This window comes from Pagrus major, chromosome 24 (assembly GCF_040436345.1).
Source record: "Pagrus major chromosome 24, Pma_NU_1.0".
Lineage (NCBI taxonomy): Eukaryota > Metazoa > Chordata > Actinopteri > Spariformes > Sparidae > Pagrus > Pagrus major.
In genome coordinates, this window is record NC_133238.1 from 4,966,255 (window position 1) to 4,984,083 (window position 17,829).

At 46.7% G+C, this 17,829-nt stretch overlaps 1 protein-coding gene across 1 annotated transcript; it reads right to left on the reverse strand.

Annotated features, from left to right (window-relative positions):
• Positions 1 to 13,602: 13,602 nt before the first annotated feature.
• On the reverse strand, positions 13,603 to 17,259 carry LOC140992438 (retrovirus-related Pol polyprotein from transposon 412). Its single transcript, XM_073462737.1, has 3 exons — positions 16,632 to 17,259; positions 15,829 to 16,557; positions 13,603 to 15,713 (listed from the first exon to the last, which is right to left on the reverse strand). Exons 1-3 carry the CDS (start codon positions 17,257 to 17,259, stop codon positions 13,603 to 13,605), a joined length of 3,468 nt encoding a protein of 1,155 aa, XP_073318838.1.
• Between the last annotated feature and the right edge of the window lie 570 nt (positions 17,260 to 17,829).

Here is a 17,829-nt window from a genome sequence, read left to right on the forward strand (position 1 = left end):
AAAAGAAAATGACAACGGTCAGTTTCCATTCGCTGACCAATAGGAAGGTCTGGGGGAGGGTTTTAGAGGGTGCCTTCATTGTTGATTCAAAAGGCCTTGGGGCAGATTTCTTGAAGCCTGGCAATACATGATATCTAAAATATCATTGGACTAGAACACTGTAGGCAGTGCAACTAAGAGGAACGCAGTTATGAAATGCAGAGAATCTCATCTCATCTCAACCCTAATTAATATTTCCTGCCATATGAGTGATCAGTACTCACCAATAGGTAGGTTGATATATGATTTGCATTGACACACGGTGACATGATCATATGGTGTGACACTATATCATGTGGTGTGACATTTCAAATTGTGAAAATAACATACCTTTATTAATGATAAAATGTGAAAATGTTCATGGAATACATAGAAAATAGTATGAGCAAGAGTCACAAATATTTTCATAATTTTATAGCAAGGTTTGTCACAATAAATAGAAAATACGCTGAAAGACTGACGACAGGTCTCACATTGAGCAATGATTTAGAAAATAATACACAAATTTAATTAATTTTCACAAAACTATAATGGATCACAGTTTAGTTATGATAAAGGACTTTGATAGATAGAAAGGTATAATCCATTTTCATTTTATATACAATTATTTTCATGTCACACCATATGACGATTTTAGGCACTAATACAACAAATTGTCACATAAATTCTGATTCCAATTGAAAATCTAAAAATAACATGTTTCTATAAAGATGAGAGTTAGTAGAACAAAAGTCAATCATTTTTATGCCTGTTATTTGAAGTTTTTGAAAAAATACTTTTTTCTGGTGTATATGTCACTGACCCAGACTCAGTGTTTAGGCATTCTGTGAAGAAAGTTAGTTGAAATATTTAATTTTGTCTAGAAACTTTTTGTGTCAGTTGTTGTGAGACCATTCTAACCCTAACCCTAACCCTAAAGTAGCTATTAAGTGAGTTTCTGTCAAGCCAGGTGTGTTGAATAGGCTTGATTGCTGGGCGGAGCCAAGTCTGCACAAAAGGAGCAGTCAGCCCTCTCTTGTTCAGATACATCTTGTCCAGGCGAAGGAAGCTGAACTGCTGCTGGTGAGTAAGGAGAATTTGTAGACTCAGTGTTTAGGCATCCTGTGAAGAAAGTTAGTTTAAATATGTAATCTTGTCTAGATACTTTTTGTGTCAGTTGTTGTGAGACCATTGACGTTAAGTAGCTATCAAGTGAGTTTCTGTCAAGCCAGGTGTGCTGAATAGGCTTGATTGCTGGGCGGAGCTAAGTCCGCATGAGGTAAATCTAGCCCATAAAGGCTAGTCACTACAGCGTCAGCTGCAGTGTCAGGACAGTCGAACGAAGACTTAAGGAGTCTCTGCGGAAGTCTGTCGAGGAAGTCTAAGTAACCCACTTTCCACCACCATTTGCAGCCATGGGTCCCTGCCAGTCCCAGTCAGGACATCTAACCGGAGGAGATTTCACCGGAGGCCCATTGCTTGAGGCTGTAACCCAGCCAATCTCTGCTACCCAACATTCTCCACCGGTACTGAACTTGAAGTACTAGGAGGGCTATGGAACTGCCAGTCTGTAGTCAAGAAGGCGAACACCATTTCAGCCTATGCCTCCCTGCAGACTCTCCACTTCCTGGCCCTCACGGAGACCTGGACCACTCCAGAAAACACTGGGTGACTTCAACATCCCCCCAGAGAAGCTGCACTCATCTGAATTCATCAGCTTCTTCTCCTCTTTTGACCTCACACTCTCTCCCTCTCCACCCACCTACCGGGCCGGGAACCAACTTGACCTTGTCTTCACAAGGTCCTGTAGTACCTCGGCACTCTCTGTTACCCCGCTCACTGTGTCTGACCATCACTTTGTCGCTTTCTCTCTCCCCTTGAAGTCCTCCGCTTTCCTCGCCCCTACACCTTGCATGGTCACCACCCGCCGCAACCTGAAATCTCTTTCTCCCTCCACTCTTTCCTCAACTGTTGTCCTCCCTCTCCTCCTCTTTAAACGCTCTCTGTCCCCTCACCTCCCGACCAGCACGATCACCCCCCCACCCCCTGGCTGTCTGAATCGCTGCGAACCAACAGATCGGTGCTACGAGCGGCAGAGAGAAAATGGAGAAAATCTCATCATCCTGATGACCTTGCTCACTACCACCACCTCCTCTGTCTGACTTCTCACCAACTGTTTCAGCAGCCAAATCTGCCTTCTACCTGTCAAAGATCAACTCCTCTGCCTCCAACCCCAGGAAACTATTCTCCATATTCTCTTTGCTCCTCACCCTTCCTACTGCTCCCCCTCCATCCTCCCTCACTGCTGATGACTTTGCAACTTACTTTACTATGAAAGTAAAAGACATCAGCTCCTCATTTACTCCTACGCCCTACCAGAATGCACCTCCCCCAACCCTCACCTATAACAGCCTTACCTGCTTCAGCCCCCTCTCCTCTGAAGATGTTCAGACACTAGTTACGTCTAACCGTGCCACCACCTGTTCCACTTGTTCCCTCCTCTCTTCTCCAAAACATTTCACACGACATCTTGCCTTACCTCACCACCCTGATCAACTCCTCCCTCACTTCTGGCCATATTCCAGCTCCTTTCAAGACAGCTACAGTAAAGCCACTCCTAAAGAAACCCACTCTAGACTCGGCTGACATCCGAAACTACAGACCTGTATCTCTTCTCTCATTTCTCTCTAAAACCCTGGAACGTGCCGTCTACAACCAACTGTCCTCCTATCTTTCACAAAACGACCTCCTTGACCCTAATCAGTCAGGCTTCAGGACTGCTTACTCCACTGAGACGTCCCTCCTCACAGTGACTGAGTCACTCTGGGCCGCCAGAGCCTTGTCCCAATCGTCAGTCCTCATCCTCCTCGACTTATCCTCTGCATTTGACACAGTCAACCACCAAATCCTCCTCTCCACTCTGGCCGAACTTGGCATCGCTGACTCTGCTTTAACCTGGCTTGCATCATACCTGACAGAACGCACCTTTTAAGGTCATGTGGAATGGCTCCTTGTCCAAATTCTACTCCCTGGAAACTGGTGTCCCTCAAGGCTCAGTACTAGGGCCACTTCTGTTTTCACTATACACTAGATCACTAGGCTCTGCAATCACATCACATGGATTCTCTTACCACTGTTACCACTATGCTGACGACACCCAGCTGTTCCTCTCCTTTCCCCCATCCTCCAATACCCACATTGCCACGCGCATCTCAAAGTGTCTGGCAGACATCTCCGCTTGGACAACTGCCCATCATCTCAAGCTCAACCTTAGTAAAACTGAACTTTCATCAACTTCATCCCGGGGAAAAACTGCCCTCACATGGACCTGTCAGTCACTGTCGAGGATGTCACGGTATCGCCCTCAGTGACTGCAAGGAACCTGGGTGTAATCCTCGATGACAGACTATACTGCACCCCCAACATCACCAAGGTGGCCCGATCCTGCAGATTTGCCCTCTACAACATCCGCAGGATCCGGTCTTTCCTCAAAAAGGAAGCAACGCAACTCCTGGTTCAATCACTGGTCATCTCCCGCCTCGACTACTGCAACTCGCTCTTGGCTGGACTCGTAGGCTCTGCGACTAAACCATTGCAACGTATCCAGAACACTGCAGCGCGCCTCGTTTTGAATCTACCCAAACTTTCCCATGTGACCCCCCTCCTCCGTGATCTCCACTGGCTTCCTGTTGCGGCCCACATCAGATTCAAGACCATGGTGCTGGCCTTCAAGGCTGTCAACCGAACTGCACCCATCTACCTCCAAACACTGATCAGACCACACACCCCTGTGCGAGCACTTCACTCTACTACATCAGCTGGCCGGCTGGTACTGCCATCGCTAAGAGCAAACAAAGACCGCCCAGCGAAACCCCGACTCCTCTCAGTTCTGGCACCTCAGTGGTGGAACGAACTCCAGACCAATGTCAGGACAGCAGAGTCACTTGCCATCTTTCGCAAAAGACTCAAGACTCACTTGTTCAGACTTCACCTCGACCCCGCATAGCATTACTCCCCCCACCACCGTCCCCCCCCCAAAAAAATCATCATATGCACTTGTATGTTCCTACCTTTAGCACTTACATCATAGCACTTATGAAAGGTATCCTTGATAAATGGCAGCTATTTTGCTCGGAAGAGGGCTTGAATATCGTTTCTATCTTTTCTTTTTTATCAACGGTGATATGTTGTGGTTTCTTTCTTGTGACAAATGTACTTACTGTAAGTCGCTTTGGACAAAAGCGCCTGCTAAATGCCCTAAATGTTAATGTAAATGTATTTCTACTGTGTGCTCTGTATTTCTGCAGTGTATTTCTGCTGTGTGATGTGTATTTCTGCTGTGTGATGTGTATTTCTACTGTGTGATGTGTATTTCTACTGTGTATTTCTACTGTGTGCTGTGTATTTCTATTGTGTGATGCGTATTGCTACTGTGTATTTCTACTGTATATTTCTACTATGTACTGTGTATTTCTACAATATATTTCTACTGTGTTATGTGTATTTCTACTGTGTGCTGTGTATTTCTACTGTGTGATGTGTATTGCTACTTTGTATTTCTACAGTGTATTTCTACTGTGTGCTCTGTATTTCTAGTGTATTTGTACTGTTTGTACTGTGAGGTCCACAATACACGACATCATGCACAGGACAAGCAGGGCAGTCATCGGGATCCTGGGGCGAACAATCCACTTCCCAAGAGGTGACCAGCTGGAAGAAGTGGGGGCTGGATTCAGTCACCTGGCTGGATGTCCCCCATTCAGTGTCGTGGTTGGGGCAGTTGATGGCTGCCACGTAAGAATCAAGCCACCAGCTGCCGATGCCCAGTGTTATTTTAACAGGAAGCTGTTTCCATCCATACAGCTGCAGGCCATCTGTGACCATCGAGGCAGATTCCTGGATATCTTTGTTGGCTTCCCTGGCTCAGTACATGACGCCCGTGTCCTGAAAAACAGCCCAGTATATGTGAGGCAGCTCTACCCACCAGAGGGGAAGTGCATTTTAGGAGATGGAGGATACCCCTGTCTGGCTGCCCCTATGCGTCTGGTAACACCATACCGTGAGCCGTGCAGAACCCTGCACAGGCTCGGTTGAACCGGAAGCACTCAAGGGCACGGTGCATCATTGAACGGGCGTTTGGAATGATGAAGACCCGTTGGCGCTCCATTTTCTTTAAGGGCCTTGAAGTGAGTCCCACATTTGCTGCGGAGGTTGTTGCCTGTTGTGCCATTCTGCACAACATCTGTTTGGACAATGGTGACATTGTTGAGGAAGTCATCATGGTGTACCTGGCTTTGCTGACATAACATCTGGGGACACATTAAGGGCCACACTGTGTGCAGCTGTTTCAGCACCTGAGGTTGCTGTACCTGCCCTACAAGAGCATGATTACTGACACTCTTAGTAGCAACATTATTGTATATATATATATATATATATATATTTATTTAGTACAGTACATTTTTTTGATTGTAATGTGAAATTATTTATTTATTATTATATTATATTTGTTAATATTGTTATTATATAATATAATATAATATAACATAACATAATATAATATAACATAATATGATATATAATATAATATAACATAATGCTGCACGGCCTCGGCAGCAGGAGAGAGAGCCCTCTAATTATTATATGATTATTCTCATTCATTTAATTTAACTGTTTTGTCTGTTTACTACTACTACATTATATTTGTTAATATTGTACTACTACTACTACTACTACTACTTTATTATTATATTTATTAAACTTGTACTGGTTACTTGTAATTGTTGTGTAGAAGATATTTCTCTTTACACTCACTAAATATTATTAATTTGCAGTTTAACCAAAAAGACCATTAAATTAAAAGAAGTATGTTACTACAGAGGAGAGAACCTATATGCTCAAATACAAGATCCACTACATGCCAAACATTGTACCTAAATAGCCTGAAAGGAAAAGGGAAATGTATTAATTACAAGCAGTTATTTACTAAGGTTTAGAAGGTGTAAGTAATTAAGTTCAAGATTATTGGTAAATTTCAAACCATCTTTAATAAATGTCTACAATATACACAATGATGACAAAAACTATACACAAAAACTATAATCAAAACTATTTTGAACTGATTCAACTATTTTATTATCTATTTTCTAATTAAAAGTTCCACTAATTTGAGGAAACGCTCCTCTCTCTCTTTTGTCTCCCTCTCTTCTTTCCTCTCTTTCGATTTTCTCCCTCTCTCTACTTTCCTCTTTTTTGATTTTCTCCCTATCTCTTCTTTCCTCTCAATTTTCTCCAACTCTCGTCTTTCTTATCTTTCTTCCACCTCTCTCAGCTGTCTCAGCTCTCTCTCTTGTGCCTCTCTTTCTCGCTCTTCCTGTCTCTCCTCAACCTCCCTCGAGTACTGGAGGACATCTGTCCTACTTTTTTTCCTCACTGGAGTAACTTTCTCCTGCCTGCTTTCGGTGTTGGAGGGTGGTGAGGACACAGCAGCATCTGGGCTGGCTGAGGCAATAAGGACAGGAGGTGTAATGGACGGCCTGCCGCCTATTGCCTCATCCATGGCATCATACCACTTCCATGATGCTGCTGTAGCCTCACCACTCTCAGTACTAACCCCTGACTGGGGACATTTCAAGTCCAACAAAACATGATAGCAAAAATATCAACCATTAAAATGAGCTTTTCTAGACCCTAACCCTTACTGTTGTGACAACTGTTTGACCAACTTACTTTATATTTTTGCTTTAAGTTTTCTCACTTCTTCTTCACCCAGGCAGGGCTCAGCACTCCCTACAGGCCAGTTTCTTTTACAAATGTTCTAAAGCAAACACAATTATGTTCACAGTTAATACAGCAGAGTTTTTCAGATGCAAACATTTTATGGTGTTTAATCAAGAATACACATGTAACCCTTTCTGTACCTTTCCTATAGGCAGGGCCCTGTGTGTCACGCTCCGGCCGAGGACCCACCCTCGTTAGTTGGTGACCTGGCTGGCCTGCCTGATCCATGCCAGGATTTTCCCTCTGCCCTGCCTTCTGTTTGAGTGACAAGTGAGGCATCCACTCACCGCTGCCTGCTGCTCCACACCTGGTTTCACTCTCCTTGTCAGCCTTGGCTTTAAAAGCCACACCAGGACTGACAGTCTTCACCAGATTATCACGTCTGTTCCCAGGAGACCCGTTCATGTATTGCCTCTTCTTTGGATGCCTGTACTCTGACTGCCAAGCCGTTGCCAACCCTGCTTCTGCCCAGCCATGTGAGTCTAGCCAAGCCCCTTTGTACTGCTGCCTGTGTTTTCCCCTGCCTGCCCGTGTACCGAACTCTGCCTGTTTTTGACTCCTGGATTTTTGCCCAAGCCCTGCCTGCATTTTTGCCAGAGTTTTTTGTGAGACTTTCTAAGTTTGATCTTTTTGTAGCCTGTGCCTGGCTTGAAAAAACCTATGTTTGATGAACTGCCTTTGTTTGAAGAACAGTAAAATAAAATTGCCTAACCATCATTCTGCTCCTGAGTCTGCTTCTGGGTCCACAAACTTTTCCGGCCTTACCGGCCCTGACAGGATAATCTGGTCATCATGGACCCAGCAGATGCAGAGCAGCTGAGGACCGCTGTGGAGAGACAGGGCGTGTTGCTTGGAGCTCATCAACAGGAGATCAGCCAGGTGAACCACAACTTTTTGACATTTATTGAGAAATTTAATACCCTCTCTGCCCAGGTGCAGCAGCTACTGACTAACCCCTCTCAGTCACCGCCTCCCCCACCCCCAGTGCCAAGCCCTGCCCCTCAAGGTCTTCCCTCTCCTTTCAGAGAACCTAGGCTCCCTGCTCCCCAGCCATATGATGGAGCTCCTGGTACATGTCGATCCTTTCTCTCCCAATGCTCTCTCTCTCTGGAGCTTCAGTCTCTGGCTTTCCCCACAGAACGCTCCCGCGTCGCTTACATCATCACACTCCTCACAGGAAAGGCTCGAGAGTGGGGAACTGCCTTGTGGGATGCCCAGGCTACGTGCTGCTCAAACTACAAGGATTTCACTGACGAGATGAGGAGAGTTTTTGACCACTCATTTTCTGGCAGAGAGGCAGCAAGGGAGCTCATGACGCTTCGCCAAGGCTCACGGTCAGTTTATGATTATGCCATTGATTTTCAGACTTTGGCGGCCTCATGTGGTTGGAATGATGATGCCTTGTTTGATGCATTCCTGAATGGTTTGTCTGATCCTGTCAAGGACGAGTTAGCCTCAAGAGAGCTGCCCCCAGACCTTGCGGGCCTCATGGACCTGACTGGCCGTGTCGATGCCCGTTTAAGGCAGAGGGCATGGGAGAATACCCGGTCATTCACCAAGTTGAGTCCATCCACTCCCCCATTGCCCACTACTCCGAGCCAATGCAGGTTGACCGAGCTCGGATCACCCCTGAGGAGCGTCAACGCCGACGAGACGTGAACGCTTGCTTCTACTGTGGAAAGGTGGGTCACTTTAGCCAGTCATGCCCTTTAAAAGGACCTGCCCACCAGTGAGAGTAGGGGGCCTGGCGGGCACAGTCCAGAATCATTCCCCTATCCGGCGATCCTATCTCCATGTTTTGCTCACCCATGGAGAGCAGTTTAATGCCCTTCAAGCCCTCATTGATTCAGGTTCCGATAATAACTTAATTTGTTCAGCTACTGCCAGAAGTCTCGGAATTCCCCTTTCAGATCTAGACCAACCCCTCACTGTCCAGACCCTCTATGGCAGCTCTCTTAACCCCATCACCAAGAGGACAGCCCCTGTGTTATTGAGAATTTCTGGTAATCACTCAGAGGTAATCACCTTCTATGTTATGGAGAACCCCCATGTCCCTATTGTTCTTGGATTCCCCTGGTTGTCCCTGCATAATCCCCATGTTAATTGGTCTGACAACACTATTTTGGGTTGGAGCCCGTTTTGCCTGTCCTCATGCCTCAAGTCTGCCTTCACGCCTGTCTCCCCCCCCCCCCCCGCCCCCCTAAGGGCAGACTCTACTCCCTTTCTCCTTCAGAGAGAGAAGCCATGAACAGGTACATTTCAGACTCACTGGCCGCTGGAATCATTCGCCCATCCTCGTCTCCTGCTGGCGCTGGCTTCTTCTTTGTTGGGAAGAAGGATGGATCCCTGCGCCCCTGCATCGACTATCGTGGGCTAAATGACATCACCATCAAGAACCGGTATCCTCTGCCCCTCATGTCAACTGCCTTTGAATTACTCCAGGGGGCACAGTTTTTCACTAAGCTTGACCTAAGAAATGCCTACCATCTTGTGAGGATTAGGGAGGGGGATGAATGGAAAACAGCTTTTAACACACCTACAGGCCACTATGAATATCTTGTAGTCCCATTTGGTTTGACCAATGCCCCAGCAGTTTTTCAAGCCCTGGTCAATGATATCCTACGGGATTTTTGGGATATTTTTGTTTTCGTTTACCTTGATGATATATTGATTTTTTCACATTCTCTTGACTCTCATAGGCTTCATGTCAGGCAGGTTCTCCAGCGGCTGCTCGAGAACAAACTTTTTGTCAAAGCAGAGAAATGTGAATTTCATAGGAACTCTGTTTCCTTTTTGGGCTTCATCGTCTCCCCCTCCCAGGTCGCGATGGACCCCTCGAAACTGAAGGCGGTAGCGGACTGGCCCACCCCTTCTTCCAGACGTGGCCTCCAACAGTTCCTGGGGTTTGCCAATTTTTACAGGCGGTTCATCAGGGATTACAGTTCCGTGGCCAGCCCCCTCACCGCACTCACCTCTAATAAGACTCGTTTCCAGTGGAGTGAGGACGCAGAAAGAGCCTTTGCTGACCTCAAGCACAGGTTTACCTCTGCCCCTATACTTACCATCCCCGATCCCTCTGTCCAATTTGTAGTTGAGGTTGATGCCTCAGAGGCAGGGGTGGGGGCCATTTTGTCACAGAGGTCACCTACTGATAATAAGCTGCACCCCTGCTCTTATTTTTCTCGCTGTCTCTCCCCAGCAGAAAGGAACTATGGCATAGGCGATCGGGAGCTGCTGGCAGTCAAGCTGGCCTTGGAGGAGTGGAGGCATTGGCTGGAGGGAGCTGATCCCCCTTTTCTTGTGTGGACGGACCACAAGAATCTCGAATACCTCCGGACCGCCAGACGTCTAAATGCACGGCAAGCCAGGTGGTCTCTCTTTTTCTCACGGTTCAATTTTTCTCTCTCATATCGCCCAGGATCCAGAAATGCCAAGTCAGATGCTCTTTCAAGGCAGTTCACCCCAGCTCAGGACCCAGCTCCTCCGGGGACCATTCTCCCATCTCAATGCCTTGTCGGGGCTGCCCTGCTGAGGATAGAGGCCCTCGTCCAGGAGGCTCAGGATCTGGAACCCGGACCAGGCAACGAACCAGCTAACCATCTCTTTGTGCCCTTCTCAGTTCGCCCACAGGTGCTGAGATGGGGGCATAGCTCAAGAATTGCTTGCCATCCTGGGGCAACCCGAACCCTGGCCTTGATCCGACAGCGTTTTTGGTGGCCGTCCATGAAGAAGGATATCCAGACATTTGTAGCAGCCTGTGACGTCTGTGCCAGGAGCAAGTCAGGTAAAAGGCCTCCGGCAGGGCTAGTAAGGCCTCTCCCTGTTTCTCATCGCCCCTGGTCACACATAGCCATTGATTTTGTAACCGGGCTCCCCAATTCTGATGGTAACACTTGTATTTTGACAGTAGTGGACCGTTTCTCTAAAGCCGCCCACTTCATCCCATTACCCAAACTACCATCTGCCAAACAAACTGCTGAGTTGATGATCCTTCATGTTTTTCGTCTGCATGGCCTCCCCTCTGATATTGTGTCTGACCGTGGACCACAGTTCTCAGCTCAGTTCTGGAGGGCCTTTTTGCAAACTAATTGGTGCCTCTTCCAGCTTGTCTTCAGGTTTCCATCCCCAGACAAATGGACAGACTGAGCGGGCCAACCAGAAGTTGGAGGTGGTTCTCAGGTGCATGACGTCCCAGGACCCGGCCTCATGGAGCAAGACTCTCCCCTGGGTGGAATACGCTCACAACTCCTTGCCCACCTCCGCCACTGGCCTCTCCCCCTTCCACTGCTGCCTGGGCTACCAGCCCCCACTTTTTCCATCTCAAGAGGAGGAGGTTGCAGTTCCCTCTGCTCAAGCCTTCGTGCAACGCTGCAAGAGGACTTGGTCTCGGGCCAGGACCCAGCTCTTGCGTTCGTTGGATGCCTTCAAGAAGCAAGCGGATAGGCATTGATCTGCAGCTCCAGCATACAAGGCGGGCCAGAGGGTAATGCTCTCCACACGCAATCTGCCTCTCAAATCCCCATGCCGCAAGCTGAATGCCAGGTTCGTTGGACCGTTCTCCATCTCAAAGGTAATCAACCCTTGTTCTGTCAGACTTGCCTTGCCTCTGGCCATGCGTCGCATTAACCCTACATTCCATGTCCATGTCATTCCAAGTGAAACCCATTGTCTCTAGCATGAGACAATGAGTCTGCTTCTGGGTCCACAAACTTTTCCGGCCTCACCGGCCCTGACACTGTGTTCATAACTTTTATTCCCCTTGTGTTGATTAATTAAGCCCTCTTAAAATCAGTAACTCTAAATTATAGTTTTCTCAGTGTATTATACGGCCAACGTTCAAAACCCAAACTCTTTTGTACTCTTTGTTCTGTTACTCTCTCTATGTAACTTATGACTTATTACTACCAGACATCACAAAACAACTTCTCTCAAATTAAGTCAATTTATTAACTAAAATAAAGATAATGAATTTTGGCAAACTCAGATACTCTTCCAAACAAAAATATTAGACACAGAAATTGTCTAGCTTAGTAGTATTCAGTATAGAAAATAGCCACTGTAGCTTTCATGAAATTCACTAGGCTTATTTTATACTCCAAAGATTTTAAATGAAATTCACGTATGTTCCTTTAACCTTCTCTTATAACGACGTCATGAATTATTTCCTCTACTTTCACCTCACAACAATAAACACATGAATTAAATCAATTATCTTTTGGTTACCAGTAGACCAAGCCGGCAACAACGTAAATGAAAGAAAATAACCCCCACGTGGCAGGCCTGGATGAATTCGGGATCGTGGTGGCCAAAACAGGTAGCCGCTTCACTCTAGCCGAGCAAAACAATGGTGAATACTCACAGTTTGTAACAGAATTCAAGTCAGTGTCTGTGTGATGGCGGGAAGAAGACACGAAACAGAAAACAGTGGCCGAGCTGTAAGCTAGCAGGTTCCCGGCTCTGGATCCACCAAACTGGCAGGTCAAACCGTCTCGCTCCCTCAGCTTACCGACCCTTGTGGATGCGAGAGAAATGTCCTTTCTCCTCCTCCGAACTCTTGTGGCAGCAGGAGAAATATCTTTTCTCCTCCTACGCGTAACATTAGACTCTCGGGTTCACTTAGGGTAATGTCCTTCAGTCTTAGGTTCTATTTTCTACAGCCTGACTTGTAAACACAACTCCAAACTTGGAAAAACCTTCTCTGTCTTTATCCAGTCTCTCTTCAGCACCAAACTTTTTTTCTCTCCTCACCTCTCTTCCCGAATGACCTATTAGTCCCGCCCCACAACTCATCACAGCACAGAAAAATGACATGACTCAACAAACAGCCAATCACCTTTTGAAAAAGAAAATAAGCAAGGTAGGTTATGCTCTCACCCACATAGTGTAAACAGAACAGCACACGTAGCTACTCTGCAACCTATCCTATCTCTTAAAGTGACAAACCCATACTTCATATTAAACTGAACATGTCCATAAAAATACACTCATTTTAAAACAGAATGTGTACTTTTATCAAATCAAACTATTACTGAAATGAATGAAGCGTGGATTAAAACAACCCGGGGCTACACTCTCCCCCATTTAGACATCTGAATGTCCTCATAAGACTTATCAACAGTGCTCTTAACTACTAGAGTTATGTGTGTGACTTCCAAATTGGAAATTGGGAATAGTGTGGGAAAGTTACTGTTAGTGTTCTAATTAGTTGATGATCAAAACTAATTTGAATCACCATGCCTCGATAAGTTATAGTCACAGGTCGGTCTGTAGGCTCTCCAGGTTTGTAATAGCTGAGGCGTAGGACAGGTTTCACCTCTCTTCTCACACGGGGGTCATGTGAGGAATCAACACTCACAGCCGAGATGCTAGGTTCAGGGACGTCTCCCTCTTCTAGCTCTGTGTCCGCCACAGAGTCTCGGTGTGAAGGTGAACATTCTCTCATTTGCTCTGTTGCCGCTGGAAGTTGAACCACTTTGTCCTCCTCAGGTAAGTCATGAATACTGGAGTCAGCACTAACAGCAGTGTCTTGTGAGACTATAACATCTCTTAGCTCAAACTCCTGACTTTGTGTTTCAGTGCGTGTATCCAGTGTCAACCGAGGCAAGTAATAGCCTCTTTCCTCTTCAGACTCTGAAGTCCAGTCCTCTTGACTGAGGTGTTCTGATTTTTGTGTCTGACTTTCATTATCCATCCTTGCTTTCTGCGCCCTAGTCAGTGGTATACTCGTTTGTGCTTTCCTCTCGGATGGAGCGGGCATCCTCACTAAGTAACCAATAGGCAGCAAGTGATCTCTATGCATAGTTTTCACAATGCCTGTCCCCTCTCTGGTTTTACACGATACACAGGGAGATGGGGTAACTGGGCAAGGACTACATAGGGTAGTGAGTTCCACCTGTCCTGCAGCTTGTGTTTTCCTGTGATGCCAAGATTGCGAACCAGAATACGATCACCTTTCTCCAGGATCTGATTTCTGACTCTCATATCATACAGTTTCTTGTTCCGTTCATGGTTTTTAGCAGCTGAATCAGCTGCTAGCTGGTAAGCTTTCCTTAGTTCTTCTCTCATGTCAGCCACATACTGGTGATGCTTTAGACCATCCACATCATCTGATCCAGCACCAAAACACAGGTCCACAGGAAGCCTAGCCTCTCTGCCATACATTAGAAAATAGGGCGAGTACCCTGTGGCGTCATTTCTTGTGCTGTTATAAGCATGCACTAGCAGGCTTATATGTTGGCTCCATTTTGACGTTTGGGCTGGATCAAGAGTGCCTAGCATTGATAATACAGTCCGATTGAACCTTTCAGGCTGCGGGTCACCCTGAGGATGGTATGGTGAGGTTCTTGATTTGCGGATGCCAAGCATGGTTAAGAGTTCTTTTATGATTTTACTTTCAAAGTCTCGACCCTGATCGGAGTGGATGCGAGCTGGCAGTCCGTAGTGTACGAAGGACTTTTCAACGAGAACTCTTGCAACAGTTAGGGCTTTCTGATCTTTTGTAGGGAATGCCTGAGCATATCTGGTGTAACGATCAGTGATGACCAACACATTTGCTATGCCCTTGGAATCAGGCTCAATGGCAAGAAAGTCTATGCAGACCAAGTGTAAAGGACCAGTACTTGTAATCTGCTGTAAAGGGGCAGCTCTTTTTGGGAGAGACTTTCTGGCTACACACCTCCCACAGTTCTGGACGTACATGGCAATTTCAGGAGCCATTCTGGGCCAGTAAAAACGGTCCTTGATAAGCTCTGTTGTTCGTTCCATGCCGAGGTGACCGATGTCATCATGCATGGCTCTAAATACCATGGGTCGGTATCGAGCAGGTAAGACAAGTTGACTCACATCTTTTCCAGAGGATCTTTTAGTGACTCTATGAAGGAGACCACGCTTTATCTTGAGTTTAGAACTTTCTCGTAGCATCAGAGAAACATCAGAGTTTGCGTGCTTGGAGGATAGCACATCTTTGCCCTTCTCAATTAGCTCCTTCACCACACTGATAACTGGGTCTAAGCTCTGGGCCTCTATCAGCTCTTTGATGGACAGCTGTTCAAGTGGGCTGATTTCTATTTGAGTGAGGTAGGCATATGCATCTGGAATGGCTTCAGGGGAAACGTCCAGTTGGTCAACGCATCTAATGGTGTGCTTGTCAGTGCCACTCACATTTACCAGACGGCAAAGAGCTTTAACCCCAGAAGGTGGGATATCCACCCATCCATCCTCGGTCTCCCTCTGATGTCTTGAAAGTAAGTCAGCATCAATATTTTCCCGACCAGGCTTGTACTGAACACTGAAGTTATAGGTGGAGAGATCAGCCAGCCACCGGTGTCCCACAGCATTAAGCCTGGCCATTGTCAATACATAAGTGAGCGGCTTATTATCCGTTCGCACTGTAAATTTGGCCCCATACAAGTAGTCGTGAAACTTATTGACTACCGCCCATTTCAAAGCTAGAAATTCTAACTGGTGAATAGGATAGTTGCGTTCGGATGGGCTCAACTTGCGGCTGGCGAAGGCAACCGGACGGAGTCCTTCTGGATACTCTTGGTTCAGCACTGCCCCCAGTCCATTCAGACTTGCATCTACATGCAGCACATAAGGCTTGGCTGGATCAGCAAAAGCCAGGACTGGTGCATTTGTGAGTTTCTCGATGATGAGGTGGAAAGCATCATCACAAGCGGGGGTCCAACGTTTGTCGAAAGGCTCAGAGACCTTGAAATAGTTGTTTTTCTTGCTGACGTTTTTCTTTTTCTGTTGAGTGGGGGGGTATCCTTTGGTTAGCTCTGTCAGTGGGTGGACTATTGCAGAGTAATTCTGGATGAACCGCCGATAGTATCCAAAGAAACCCAGAAAAGACTGTAGGGACTTTAGGTTAGCTGGTTTCTTCCAGTGAGTGACTGCGCTCACTTTCTCAGAATCTGTCGCCACGCCAGAGGCAGAGACTATGTGTCCTAAAAACTTTACCTGTGGTTGGCAAAGGAGGCACTTGTCAATGGAGAGCTTCAGACCAAATTCCTCCAACCGATCCAGGACCTTGCTCATGCTCCTCCAGTGTTTTTCCAAACACTATAAGGTCATCAAGGTACACGAGAACTTGTATCAGGTTCATGTCCCCGACAGCTTTCTCCATTAACCTCTGAAAGGTCGCAGGAGCACCCGTGATACCTTGAGGCATTCTCTCAAACTGGAAAAAGCCAAGGGGACAAAGGAGGGCAGTTTTTTCCTTGTCTTCCTCAGACATTTCCACCTGGTAGTATCCACTTCTCAGATCCAACACAGAGAACCATTTGCTCCTGGTTAGACAGTCCAGCACATCGTCTATGCGCGGCATGGTGTACTGGTCTGGAATAGTTCTGGAGTTCAGTAAACGGTAGTCTATGCACATTCTCACCTTGCCATTCTTTTTTCGCACAATGACAATGGGAGATGCATACGGGCTATGTGATTCTTTGATTATGCCGGCTGCCAGGAGTTCTTGTATATGATGCCGAACATCCTCAATGTCACCTGGGGCAATCCTGCGAGATCTCTCTCTGAATGGACGAGGATCTCTTAGTCGTATGGTATGTGTGACACCTTTTGCTAGACCCACGTCCCATTCCTTCAATGAGAAAACATTAGCCCTGTCTGCAAGCTTGGTGGCTAGCCGAGTCCTGTAGGCTTCAGGGATGGGTGAATCTCCAAAGCTGAACAGCTTGGGGTCAATGGACTGTGTTGGGACTGAGTTCTTCTTTAACTCAGTGACATTATCCACCAGGTACACTTGAGCAACCACCGTTCCAGAAGGGAGAGCAGTCTCTTTTTCGGTTTCATTCCTCAGCAGTACTGTGAGAAACCATTGATGTCCATGGCAGAAGGTGGCAGTACAACTGGCGGCACCACCACACCATCTGGAAGGTCTGTCATTACATCAGCCTCTATCATGAGTATGCTTTTGTCCATAGGATGGAACTGTTCCACTTTGCACATGGCATAGTGCACCCCTCCAGGTGGGATTGGTAGAGGTCCAGGACCTTGCCACTTGACTTGACCGACAACATCCATCGGGGGATTGCAAGATGATGGAGGCTTTCCTGTTGGGAAAGTGCTTATTCTCAGAGCATGTACCTGGCCTTGGTTTTCAATTTCATCACAATGTTTTTGTAAGGAACGCAGTTTCTTACAGTTAGTGCCAATAATGACAGGCACTGAATCAGGGCTTGGTGGATCTGGACATATTAAAGCTAACACAGAGACCTCCTCGTCAACTTCCTTGGATTTAATGGGGAGCTCCAGCTCGACTGCCACATAACCTTTGTAGGGGTAGTTGTCGTTACTCAGGCCCCATATGGCGAGGTTTGTGAGTGGGAGGATGGGGACATGGGAGAGGAATTGGGAATACCAGCTCTCGAATATGATTGTGACTCTAGAGCCACTGTCTAAAAGGACCCTGCATGGTTGTCCTTCAATTTTCACTGTGGTCATCTGGGATGGGCCAACCAGCCCTTCTGGCAAACCACCCAACTGAGAAGTGTCAACTGAACCTTTCCTGATTGAGACAACCTCCTTGGCCTCAGCTGAACTTTTGGGTGTGCCTGTTTCTTCTTTACTTTTGCGGAGAGCGCTGAGTAATTTCTGTATTACTTTGGAGTGGTTCTCAGGGGCCATGCAGCATGTAGCAATGTGGCTATCCCCTCCAAATCTGTAGCAAAAGTAGCTTTCTGAGTCTTTTGCTGCATTGGGTTTTTCTGCTCTGCTGGGTTTAGCTCTCCCATTATTTGTTTAGGATCTGCGGTCCCTGAACTGTGAGACACGGATAACACAGTCAGCTGGTGTTGCAACTGCTGCACCTGCTGCCGTAACATCTGGACCTCTCCGGAGTCTGTTTTAGAGTCTGTGGCTTTCTTGTTCGAGTGTAACTTTAGCTCAGTGGGTGCCTCTTGCTGCTTGTCTCTTAGCCCACCATGCTCAGCACGTAGCCCTTTGATCTCTGCTTGTAACTCTTGGATGTCAGTAGCTTTGGATTTCATCTCTTCACAGATTTTTACTTGTCTT

Excerpts from the sequence above, each read along its gene's own strand:
- LOC140992438 (XM_073462737.1), bottom strand. The coding sequence starts at position 17,259 with ATGACCACAGTGAAAATTGAAGGACAACCATGCAGGGTCCTTTTAGAC. Across the intron at positions 16,558-16,631 it reads TTCTGCCATGGACATCAATG|TGTACCTGGTGGATAATGTC; the intron begins GTTTCTCACAGT and ends TGGTTGCTCAAG. Across the intron at positions 15,714-15,828 it reads ACTGGAGGAGCATGAGCAAG|ATTCTGAGAAAGTGAGCGCA; the intron begins GTCCTGGATCGG and ends GCGTGGCGACAG.